Source organism: Mchenga conophoros, linkage group LG4 (genome assembly GCF_057382185.1).
Source record: "Mchenga conophoros isolate Kocher_MC1m ecotype Shallow Benthic linkage group LG4, M_conophoros_male_GT1.1, whole genome shotgun sequence".
NCBI classification, from domain to species: domain Eukaryota; kingdom Metazoa; phylum Chordata; class Actinopteri; order Cichliformes; family Cichlidae; genus Mchenga; species Mchenga conophoros.
This window is the reverse complement of record NC_140529.1, coordinates 13513221-13525762: the sequence shown is the minus strand read 5'-3', so window position 1 is coordinate 13525762 and position 12542 is coordinate 13513221. Positions and strand designations below refer to the sequence as shown.

Sequence of the window (12542 nt, the reverse complement as noted above, 5' to 3'; positions counted from 1 at the left end):
CCACTTACCCAAATCAAACTACCGCTGCCAAAGTACACACACACATATAGAGAGAGCTTTCTCCTTTACTTTTGATGCCTTGGCCTTTCTGATGCCCATGAGGTAAATATTTACAAAATGCTGAGCTGAAATCAATACTTCACTCAACAAAAAATCAGCCACGGAACCGGAGAGGGTAGATTACCGGGTCCCAGGAGACCAAAGTCACCCCCAAGGTATTTGATTTGCATTCCAATTGTTTTGACATGGCTCCGGTGTAATTCACTGTGCGCCTGTGAAGGTGAAACACTGCATGCTAAACCACGTGGCTAATTTACAGCAGAGAAGCCACACACTGCTGCTTTCTGCCTCCATTTGATATGCTGTTGTGGTGCTGGGTCGGCTTGTGCCAAGAAAACAAGGCTTTGTATTTTAAAAAAAAGTAGAAAAAAGTACCCCTCCTTGCTCTCATATTCCGCTCCAGTGCTCAACTTTGATTATTTTGTGTGGTGTTAATTTTGCGCCTGTGCTGTAGCGTCGTTTACGCCTGTCCGTGTCTGTTTTTTTGTAGAACGAGCATGGCATACTTGTTGCTAAAATGTCAGCCGATTTCTCCTTTCCATAGACAGGCTGGTTGTTGTTGTTCATTATTGCATCATTACAATTTGTATGGGAACCGGATCAGAGACCAATTATGCTTTGTGTAACATTCAGCGATTGCTCTCATTTACAGAAATTACCGGCGTCTTTGCTGCGATGTGACAAAATAAATGAACGCTGTGTGTCCGCAAATACAGCCAGATGATTCAGCATGTTAAAATATTCAGGGGAAATATTCATTGGGAGCGTCGATTTGCATGTGTAGCACAGATCACGGGAATTGTGGAACAGTGGAAGCTGCTGTTTATTATCTTTTGGCCAAGACGTCGCATTGTCTCCTTCTCATTTACTTGAGTGTTTTCTCTCCAGCCGTGTGCTTTCTCTTCCCTCTTTTTCCTCTCTTACGCTGCCACTCCGATTGATTCCGCTTTTTTAATTTCACAGCATAATCCAATAAACCTTATTGTTATTGCAGCAATTAACATTTAAGCTCGGCGGTGTAAAAAATGAGACATCTGCCACGGCTGGTGTGAGTCACGTGGCTCCGGTCATGGCTTCACGGTCGGTTAGCGCTCCCCCCTCGGCAGATCTGTGAGCAGTTCTCCCCCCGGCTACCTGCTCCTCCAGGTCCCACCTGGATCACTGAAACAAATTAATTATATTGATTTAAAAGCCTCTAATGACTTAAGAACTGTAAATGTATTAGAGGTTTAATCGCTCCACTTTTCACAGGCCTCAGATCGCGTCATGGCTAAGTTTGTTTGCATTAAGGAACACATGCTTACAGCACGCTCAGGCTGTATTAAATTATACGCCGCTACCTGTTCAGACGCTGTTCTATTTGCAATCAGGAGCTCTTGTAGATTTTGATGTGATACCTTGGATTCTGAGGAGTTCTCTGGCCGCCGTTATTTCTTTTACACATCCTGACCAAACAATCAGCTACTGTGGAACCAGCCCTGCCAACTGTTACTTTATGTGGGCCTGCAGAGTAGACAAAATCTGCTGGTGAAGATTAAGCATGCAGTCTCGTCCTAGACTCAATGCTTCTCATTCTTTCTCTGACTGGTTGCTACTGCTTATTCATGCATAAAAGAAATGTAAAAAAAAAAAGTGCAAATATTTATCTCGATCTCGCCCTGTAAATCGTTACAATGTTAATTTTACCCTCCGCTATCAGGTTGCTAATGAGGGAAGCTTGCCGGCAAATTAAGCTGAATGTCGCAGAAAAAAAATCTTCCCAAAAGTTGATTATATCATAGATGTCACGGGAGGGAGGATGTGACAGATTCGGCAGCAGGTGGGGTGTAATCAGAACAATAAAATAAGAAAAACAAAAGCGATGAAGGGACGACTAATTATACAAACAGCCAGATGGAAAAAAGGAAACACAGATGACATGGAGAAGGACCGGATAAACATTAAAAGATGGTTCTGAGTTGGGGGAAAAGAAAAGAGGAATTTCACAAAGGTGGGCGTGTGCGCTTTCCTGAATACTGTTGAGTCATTTTGTATTTATATTAACCTCTTAGTTTTAGCCACTGTCAAGCTTTGCGTACTTGGCTGTTAACCGACTGTGAAATTAAAAGAAGTAATAACATTATTTAAAAAGAAGAATGAGGGATGAAGCCTTTCTGCTGCAATGCAGCCACTGTCCATGTAACTAATTAATTACTAGAAACAAGTGGCTTGGGAAAGGAAAAGTCAGGCTCAGGGTGATGATATTGTTGGGTAAAAGGAGGAGAAGAAGAAGATCTGACATCCAAGACAGACTTCGCCTTATGACGGGACCTTGACCTCTGCAATGGGATGATCTTTGATCTCTAACAGTGGTTCCCGTCGTCATCTGCAGGGAAAAAAATGAGTAAAATCATTGTCGGGAATTGATCCGATACTTTACAGTCCCCATCTGTCAAGCCTGGTTTGCGCTCTGCTGTACATCCATTTTTATCTGAATATTGTATCGTAGATCACTGGATGCAAATGGAGCAGTTTGTCTTTCTGTCACTATGATGCTCAGCTAGTGTCTCCTTGGCTTGGCCTTTCTCTTCATCCCTAATAACTGCCGAAGGATATTGTTCAGCTGAATTCTAATCACATTGAGTAAAAGTATTGATTGGCGGGGTCCGAGGAGTTCTTCCAGCCACTTGGCCTTTATCAATCATCACCCATCAAGGTACACTATCCTCTCTGAATCTTCACACTGTTTGCGCACTCGCACTGCCCCACTTTATTTCACATCAGTGAATATGCCACATTTCTGTATATAAAGGACATCTATTTCCCTTACCGCATACAGCGAGGTGTTGACAGAATCGATACCGAAAGCCGTAGCGGTTTTTTTATGTTTGCTTGCTTTGCCGTCTCAAAGTTTTTCATTAAACACACCGGCTCTTTTTTTCCCCTTCATCTTTTTTATGAGACGACACATCTGATGTCATTGGTTGTGTTTCTGTGCCATTAACTACCACGAAACATAAATTTTGAATCATATCAGTGCATTTCCAGTTTTGTACCCACTGTGAAGAGATGACATAAAATACGACATTAAATAAGATTGACTGATTACTGGTGGGTTTGTGTGTTTTTCAGTCGTGAGGCCTGTCCTGTCCTCTCCAGGTAGCTTCACCCCCCATCTTTAAAATAAATCATAAATCTAGTGCCCTTGGTTACCTGGTCTATGTAGACAACCTGGATTGACTGATGTAAAACTTTATCGCTTCTGTCAGATATGTGGGATGGATGGGTGGACACTGTGGCCAAAACACCTCTGTTGGCTTGTGTTACAATTCAATTCAGTTCAGTCCAGTTCAATTTTATTTACATATCACCTTTATGCTGTAAGGTAAAGATCGTACTATAATACAGAGAAAAACCAACAATCAGACGAGCAAGCACTTGGCGACAATGGGAAAGAAAAACTCCCTTTTGACAGGAAGGGGAGGGAGACAGGATAAAAAACGCACTGTTGAAAAGAGCCAAAGATTAATAATAACGAATGATTAACTGCAGACTGGCATATAAACAGTGTGAGTGAAAAGAAATGAGTGAGGAAGTGCATTATGGGAAGCCCCCTCCCCCGCAGCCTAGGCCTATTGCAGCCTAACTAAGGGAAGATGTAGGGTCACCTGATCCAGCCCTAAATATATGCTTTATCAAAAAGAAAAGTTTTAAGTCTAATCTTAAAAGTAGAGATAGTGTCTGTCTCCTGAATCCAGACTGGAAGCTGGTTGCACAGAAGACAGGCCTTAAAGCTGAAAGCTCCCATTCAACTTTTAAATACTCTGGGAACCACAAGTAAGCCTGCAGTACAAGAGCGAAGTGCTCCATTGGGGTGATACTATTAGGTCTGTAAGATAAGATAAGGCCTGATTATTTAAGACCTTATATGTGAGGAGAAGGATTTTGCAGTGTCAAATAACAAATGTTTGAAATGTGCACCCTTTAATGCCTCCTCTCACCTGTTTTTCTCCCACACAGGGCATTTACAGCTGTATTCATGGGGTGCAGATTGAGGAGAAAAGCAGCTCTGCATTGAACTCACCATCAGCCACCATGAACAACACCCATTCGAACATCATGCGGCTCCTACGGACAGCCAAGAACATGGCGTCCCTGTCAGGGGTGAACGGCTCACCACACAGCGCTTTGGACTTCATCCGTCGTGAATCTTCTGTTTACGACATCTCCGAACATCGGCGCAGCTTGGCGGGCCACTCTGACTGCAAGCCACCCTACATGCCAGAAGACAACATGTTTAGCGACTACATCAGTGAGGTGGAGAGGACGTTTAGCAACCTGCATCTTAAGGACAGCAATTTGTATCAGGACCATTATCTACACCACCATGGTTCAACTTTAGGGCTTAGCGGACCTCCTCCCAACAGACCCCATAGTTTGGGTAGCGCTAGTTCTTTGGAGGGCGGCATGTTTGACTGTGACAGCCTGGGTGGAGGGGTGACCCCTATTTTTACCACTCAGCCCTGTTCAGCACTGACCCACAGGAACATGAGCAAGTTTGACCTGCTGTCCGGACAGACTCCTCCCTCGGGCCAGAGCTTCAAGGGAGGCCTGCCCGACCTATATGGGAAATTCTCCTTCAAAGGAGGTGCCTCGAGTTCCACTTACATCCCTGGACATAGCTATTGTCCAGGGAGAGGAGATGATGATGGGAATATACGCTCAGATGTGTCAGACATTTCCACGCACACGGTAACGTACGGAAACCTGGAGGGTAACGCCAAAAAGCGCAAACAGTACCGGGACAGCCTGAAGAAGAGGCCGGCTTCTGCCAAGTCCAGACGGGAGCTAGACGAGATTGAGCTGGGCTACAGGAGGAAACCTTACCACATCAGTCACCACCACTATCACGGGCACCGCTCTGGTTCCCCACCGCTGCTGCCCTCTGAACGCAAGAGGGGTGGCGGAGGAAGCGGGGGAGGTGGAGGAGGGAACAATGATGGGAACTCTTATCTTTTCAGAGAAAAGGAGAGCGTTAGAGATTTTTATTTGGACCAGTTTCGGCCCAAAGATGGTGTCCCTCAATGGGAACACGTGGACTTGACTGAGGGTCCTGGGAACAGAGATGGAGGAGTAAGTACCTGCACCTCCCTGGTACCAGTGGATGACTTTCTTCAGAGCAAACCCAAGAAGTCTGATTCAAAGAGCGGGGGAGGTTCTGGATTGGCTGGGGGAGAGTGGGAGTGCAGGAACTGTCGGGCTAGTGGGGGACTGGGGAGCAAGCAGATGTCATTGCATGGAGGTGGCTATGGTGGCGGCATGAGTTGTGGGTCCTCGGGAGGGGGAGGCAGTCGTCCCAGCTCCGCAACCTGCATGCGTTGTGAAGGCTGTAAAAAGACAGGAAACCTCTACGATATCAGCGAGGACAACAACCACCTTTTGGAACAGATGGGGGGCGGGGCGGGTGGGGGAGGAGGGGGTGGCATGGGCGCAGGCCCTCAGTCTCAATCTCAGGCACAGCAGAGGCGGAAGAGCGGCGGTTTCGGTAAGCCACTTCGGCGGCAGCACTCGTATGACGCATTTGTCGACCTGCAGAAAGACGAATTGGGTGGGATGGGCAGTTTGATGGGAGGCTTAGGAGGAGGTGGGGGCATGAGCGGTGCAGGCATGGGTGGAATGCTGCCCCCACCCAGAAGTGTTAGCTTGAAGGAAAAAGAACGCTACATGGAGGGCAGCAGCCCCTTTGCGCACATGTTTGAACGCCACGGGGGCTCCGAGAGGGAAAGGGAAAGAGACAGGGACCCATTGTTTTACGGAGGTGAGAGCCGGTCGGGCCTCTTCAGAGGCGGAGAAGGTGTCCACCGCCGCTCAATAGGGGAAAGAGACATGAGAGACAGGGACAGGTCTTTGATGGAAGGAGGGGGCGGGGCAGGGTTCTCTTTATCCAAATCACTTTACCCCGACCGGGTAAACCAAAACCCCTTTATACCCACTTTTGGCGATGACCAGTGTCTGATGCACGGCGCCAAACAATATTACATGAAAAAGCAACAGCAGCAGCAACAAGTTGCCAAAAACAGCCGAAGTGACTTCAGGAGCCAGATGAGTGCAACTTCGTATCTGCCAACATCTGCCACGGCGGCCGGGGTGATGTCCAGCGCGACGCCCCGGTTCCCGAAAGAGCTCAGCCTCGGTGGAATGAACCACCACGGTTCCATGCTGGGGGTCGGACCCCCGCGTCCCTTCAACGGAAGCAATGGCCATGTGTATGAGAAACTCTCCAGCATTGAGTCTGACGTGTGAAAGACAAATATGGGAGGAGGAGCGGAGGCGAAGGAGGGGGGAGTGAGGAGAGCAATAGAGGCGCATCTAGTTCTAGGAGATCAGGGATGACTTTAAAGACGCTGTAGACACACTTTAACCCTAGCCCATATTGAGATGTTAGGATTGGGAGGAGGGGAGGTAAGGGATTAAAGGAGGAAAAGACTGAAAGGTGGAGACTGAAATATAAAATAATGCGTAGAAGTTTTGATTTTTGCAAGAAATAATGGGAAACAAATCAGGACACCCTGAGGAAGTGTGGGATATCGCCCCCTTCTCTCAGAAATGGCCAAAGCTACTCTACTTTTATGTCCAAACACGGTCAATAAACATCCTCCCCTTAACTCAAGTCTACCATTTTCCATCCACCAGTGTGGCAGAAGTCAGTGTACTCGGTCGGCGTCGCGACGAGGCCGACACCTCTTCATAGTCTGCTATGGGACGTGTCGAGCCTGCTGCGATTCCATGGCTGTCTGAAAGGCTCCCTGCTGAGCGCTCACGAGGAAGGACAGCGAGAGCAGAGACGGGATTGAACTGCCCATCTGCCCCAGTGTCACAGCAGAAAAAGTAGATAGGGTCACGTTTGCTGGAGCGGCGACACGGGACGATGACTGCTGCTTCCCCGTCTTTCTCACGCTCAGTCAGGACGGAGACAGCCCTGTCTGTCCATCTCTTTTCGCAATGCACTTCAGTTCTCAATATCTCCTCTTTCTCTCCGCCCCACACCCCCCCCCATGCTTTTCCTCCTCCTCCTTATCCTCGACGCCAAAAGAGCTGATCTTGTTTGCTGTGAGAAATACAATCAATGAATGATAATAAGATATTCTTATAGAAAAAAATAACAGGGTATAAGAACAACAGTAATACTGATACAGTTGTGAATAACAGAGATGTTTAGTGCTGATTATAATAACACTGCTTATAATATCACTAAGTTTTTACTTGTTTTGTGTTCTCGCCGTAAAATCTTTCACTGCTGTTTTTAGCATCTGTGGTTGCAGTCTGTCTGCCCCTAGTGGCAGGAGGAAAGTTGTTCTCAGCTCAACCAACAAGCCAGAAAAACTGATTTTTTTTAAATTTGAAAAAAGAAATATTTGTTTTTGGTTTTCTGTAGAATGCTCTTACTACATGTTCATGCATTTATTTGCTCCTTGTAGAAAAACAAGATCTTGAAGATGTATTTGGAGTCGGCAGAAACACGACACTTAACATTTAAAGGCATCACAAGTGCACAGACGCGCGCACACACGTTCGGTTTCTGTCCGTCTGAACTTGTGTTCTTTTGAACGATGACGTGCCGACGGGAGCTGAGGATGCTTGGGAGGAAGGACGTGCCTTAACGGTCTCCGGTGGAAGTGTCCTCCAAGTTCACAAGCGGCCCTCGCGCAGCAGCAGCCACCACCAGGACGGACCGGCAGGCTTCATAAAGGCCACTCGGCGTTCTTGGGGTCACATTTATGAGCCAAAACTGCAGTAAAACAAAATCAAAGATTTACAGCGGGCTTTGAGGCAGTGCTGCTGCTGCTGGTGGTGGTTTAGATACAAGATACCGTTTAAGATCTTTTATAACTTTGTAAAACTGTATTTCATATGTCAAGTGTGGGCAGCGTTTTATGAGCCACCTGTATTCAGGATGTCCCATTGTCACGGATAGACCGATGAGTCTCAGTTCACAACATTGGCAGCCTTTAGAACACTTGTTTTTATTCAGGTTACACAATGACAGTCATCAGGCACTTAACTTTTTCTCGGCCTCTTCACCGGTATCCTGTCGAAGGCGTTACTTTTCGCTGAGCGGGCCGAGGGGCTCGCACAGTAAGCTTTTGTTTGGACATCACGTGTGATTAATATTTGCGCTGTCGTTTACGTAGGCGAAACGCTGTAAAAAGAAAAGAGAAATGTGTAGGAGGAGTGTTGCCGTCCCGCGACAACAATGCTGATGGAAGTTTGAGCAGAGAGGAAGATGTCTATTTGAGAGACTGGCTGATTGCTTTTTACTTTGACTGATGTACATAGTCTTTTTAGCTGAAGAGGCCTAATTTCTTGGACAGGACTTTTTACTCAGTGTAGGTTCAGGCACTCAGTAGACATGCCTTATCATCCCATTGCCCTCGCCCCCACCCTGAGCTGTCTGATGATGACTCATCGCATTACTGTACAGAACAGAGGGAGCCCTGGTAGTTCTTTAAAGGTCTGATCTTCGATTAGTTGGTGTCAAAAAGTTCAAGGGCTGCTGGAGATTGCGCGGGGAGCGCCGGTCCGAGGAGTGTGATCTTTATCATTGTCGACCACTATATCTTAAGGCACCAGTGGAACGGACTGGGGAGGATATGCACGCGCACACGCGTGGAGGGAAGCGAATCAGGATCGAGTGATAACAGCTGTTCTTTTTTTAAACACTAACTCTGTTGACAACTATTCATAAATTCAAAAACTTGTCCTCCTCCTCTTCCTCATCCCTCGCTCCACAGATCACACTGTCAAAGCGAGACTTATCGAGCTAGCCTTAAATCCGACTCATCTGCCCCCCACACACACCCTCCTAATAAACAGATTGGGATCTCTGGAATTTTTATATGCACACATTTTGAAAGTTCAGGTCAACCATTAAAAGCAAGCTGGTATAGGAAGGAGAACGGCCAACGGGGAGTTGGGGGGGGATTCGACAAGGAAATAAGAAGAAGGAGACTTTGCAGTGGGTATCAATCAGCGTCAGCATTAGTATGTTAAATCTTTACCTTGTAAATAATAATATATTTAAAAATCTTTTCACTTTGTACAGTAAACAGACAGACAGGATGTAACTTTCAATATGTTTTACAGCAATTTAAGAAATAAAGAAAACAAACATAAAAACTCGTAAAAACTGAAAAAAAATCACACAAACAAAAATATGCAAAATATAGTTAAGACACAGATATTACTAATCATAAGTGATATAATTGAAGCTCTTTTTTTCTTTCGATCTCATGTTTACTTAATTATAATAGTTTACCAATCAGTATACTGATTATGTTAAGAATTATGCTTTTTTTCCCCTTTTTTTTCTCTTATTTTCACTCAAAGTGTCAGAGGATAATTTTACTGTAGGTGTAGACGTTTGGTGATTTGAAAAAAAAAGAAGAAGAAAAAACAGAAAAAAAAAACAAGGGGGAAAAGTTTAGTTTTAGGAGTCTTCGCTAAGTTTCCCTTGGATTGTGTTAGATTCTCTCTTTTTAAGGTAAGCTATTCTTCATGCTTTTCGAGCGCAATTCAATTATCTACACATTTATGTAATACAATATTACATGTATACAGAGATGATATTTGCATATAGAGGCAGTATATTGTGATCCTTCATTTTTAAGCAGCGATCCTTGTTAAAAAAAAAAAAAAAACTTAAAAAAAACCTCCTAAAAAACATTTGTGGATTTTTTTTGTTTGTTTTGTTTTTGTTGCCCGTTTCTTTTTCGATGTGGGCTCTAACGGTGATTGCACACAGAATTTAGAGCCATTGTCAGTCCGGCCTATCCTGTTATATCTCTGTTTGGGATAGACATCACTGTGGTAAATAAGGAAGATACACACATGCACACACACACACACAAATGCACACTGGACTTGCCCCAGTGTTGATATTGTGATATTGCTGAGGATTTAGGCACAATCTTGTGGAGAAAACCGTGAACGAGTGCAGTTTCATCTCAGTTATGTGAAGCTGAAATGCATTTGTACAACCCCTTATTAAAAGGTGAAACATCTCTTCCGTCATGTCTCTGTGCAGCGGTTTCTTTGTTCTTTTCTCTTTGCTATGGGTGAATAAACTGCCGTTGCACCGTTTTCGCTCGCTTGTTACTCAACTGTGCTACTTGACAGCTGGAAACAACTCATATGCTTCGGATCCTGATTTGTTTTGTGTGCCACCTTGTATTTGTCTGTTTGAGAAAGGAAGTATCGTTTGTAATCTGTTGTGTACATATGCAGGTTTTTTCTTCTTTTTTCTTGTTTTCACACAGTCAGAAGCGATTTCCTCGCTCTTATTCTGTATGGTACTGATGCCAATAAGTCTCTATAATCTTCTCATCAGCCCCGAAAGGAGAAATTCATCTCTCTTCTGTTTTGCCCCCCCTTTTTTTTTGTATCTCTAGAGGGCTTGATTGAAAAGTGAAAAAAGTATCAGTGTGCACATAGACTCTGTTAGGTTTGCAGATTTTTTTCTTATTCTCCTCATTTGCAATAAACAGCATGACCAAACAGAAAATCTTCTTACTGTACGCCACATTTTATTTTATTTCATTTCATTTTGTCAGGATTTGGAGGGTAACTAGTTTGCTACCACTGGTTGGGAGGTGTACCTGGCGCTGCGGTGAGCATGCTATCATCAGACCTTTAGCACCTCCAGCTTCAGATCGGTCAGTGCTGCAGAGTAAGCAGGGCTCATTTGGAAGCCTTTATTTCCCTTAAGGCCAAATTGTTCCCAGCTTCCCTTCTCTCTGCACACATTTGTTCAGATAGTTCACATAGGGGAAAACACTGGCACTTTCCCCCTTTTTTTTCCTTTTCTTGTCTTGTCCTTTTTTGGGGGGGGGGGGCAAATTAGCAGGCTGGAACATCCTGAGAGTGGAGGATGTAAATATCATCCCAGATGACGTGTGTGCGGGGTTTTTTTTTTTTTTGTCAGTATTAATGACACATGGGACCAAATACCAGCCTGACAGTCGTCTGCAGGGAGCGATGTAATGGTTAATCTGACTTGTTGAAAATGCTTTTTTTCCCCTTCTTTTTTTCTATGTGTATGTTTTGGATAAAGGGTATTTGAGAAGTTTCTCATATTTCCAGCTTTCATAATTGACTCTGAACTGCTAATTTTGTAATAAATAAGTGTGATTTCACCCGGTGCAGACAGAAGGAACTATACTGTGATGTTATATAGCTGATTTATTCTGAAGGTCCGTGTGATTTGTTCATTCTTATTCATGACAGAAAATATTTTAAGCCTCTCTTAATGTGTGTTACAGATCTCGCTTTTTACTGACGCACACAAAACTTTCTACGAAACTGTGTACAGTTTGTTTTGTTTTTAATATTGCGATTTTCCACCGTCATCATTCACAGATTGAGAATCGGTCGCGCTAACTGGGTGAAAATTGCCGATGACATAAGGGGTTGCTACCAAATGTATTTCACAAGGTTAACAGGTTTATGAAATCACAAACATAGCCTGATTGAATTAACTGTGGGTGACAAAAAAAATGTAACATAGAAATAATATCAATTGTATACATAATATTATTCTTGGCCATTCTTTTCTCTTTTTGTGGCCCTTTACTTTGAAACAATGCCAAAATTTTTACACCGTACAAACAGAAAAACCACACAAAAACAAATAATTGTACAGGTTGTGTATATACTGAATACTGGGGAAAATATTTACCTTCATTTTCTTTTTTTTTTATGGAAACAAAGTAATCTCAATAACAAAATTAACCACATCATGACAAAGTTGCAAAAAAACATCATTAAGGTACTTCTAATAAGGATCATACTGATATCTACAATTATAAGTGCTGACATAAGACTATTCTTTCTCTTTGTACATGATGAACAAAATGAAGTGTTGAGTATTAATAATAAAAAACTATAAGTTTCACGCGTATGTGGTCTCTTCTTAAGCTTTTTGGTGTTTATCTGAATTTCAAAGAATTGGTGATAGCCTGTAGATAAATGATGGACATGGCCACTATGACATCATTGGGAAGTCTCATTCTGAGCTTTTGCCCAGTACCATCTTGGTATTTAAGCATGTGATAAAGAGAGGGCTTGACTAAGGAGGGATAGAGTGTGCCTACATGCTAGTGACTTGGCAATCATTAGGTGCAGCAAACCCTGTTTTATGGTCTTTATGGACACTAATAGGGACCATAATCATAAAGTCACCAAGAAGGTGTTTACTGAGGTCAGAACAGTGAACCACAGGGCTCTTTTCCCACAGTCTCTTCTTTGTACCCTTAACAACACCTCAGTATATATCAGGGTTGGGCAACTCGAGGGCCGGTGTGCTGCAGGTTTTAGATGCGTTCTTGATCCAACACAGCTGATTCAAATGGCTAAAATACCTCCTCAACATGTCTTGAAGTTCTCCAGAGGCCTGGTAATGAACTAATCATTTGATTCAGGTGTCTTGACCGAGGGTGAGATCAAAA

General features: G+C 43.9%; 1 protein-coding gene across 5 annotated transcripts in view; it reads left to right on the top strand.

The window, feature by feature from the left end:
- Positions 1-11989, top strand: part of grin2ba (glutamate receptor, ionotropic, N-methyl D-aspartate 2B, genome duplicate a) — a 141668-nt gene extending 129679 nt beyond the window's left edge. For all 5 annotated transcript variants that reach the window (XM_085270467.1, XM_085270468.1, XM_085270464.1 and 2 more), the window contains one exon: positions 4060-11989. In XM_085270467.1, the coding sequence (XP_085126593.1) occupies positions 4060-6342 (2283 nt within the window). In that variant the 3' untranslated portion in view covers positions 6343-11989. The remainder of the gene's footprint in view (positions 1-4059) is intronic.
- The last annotated feature ends 553 nt before the right edge of the window (positions 11990-12542 follow it).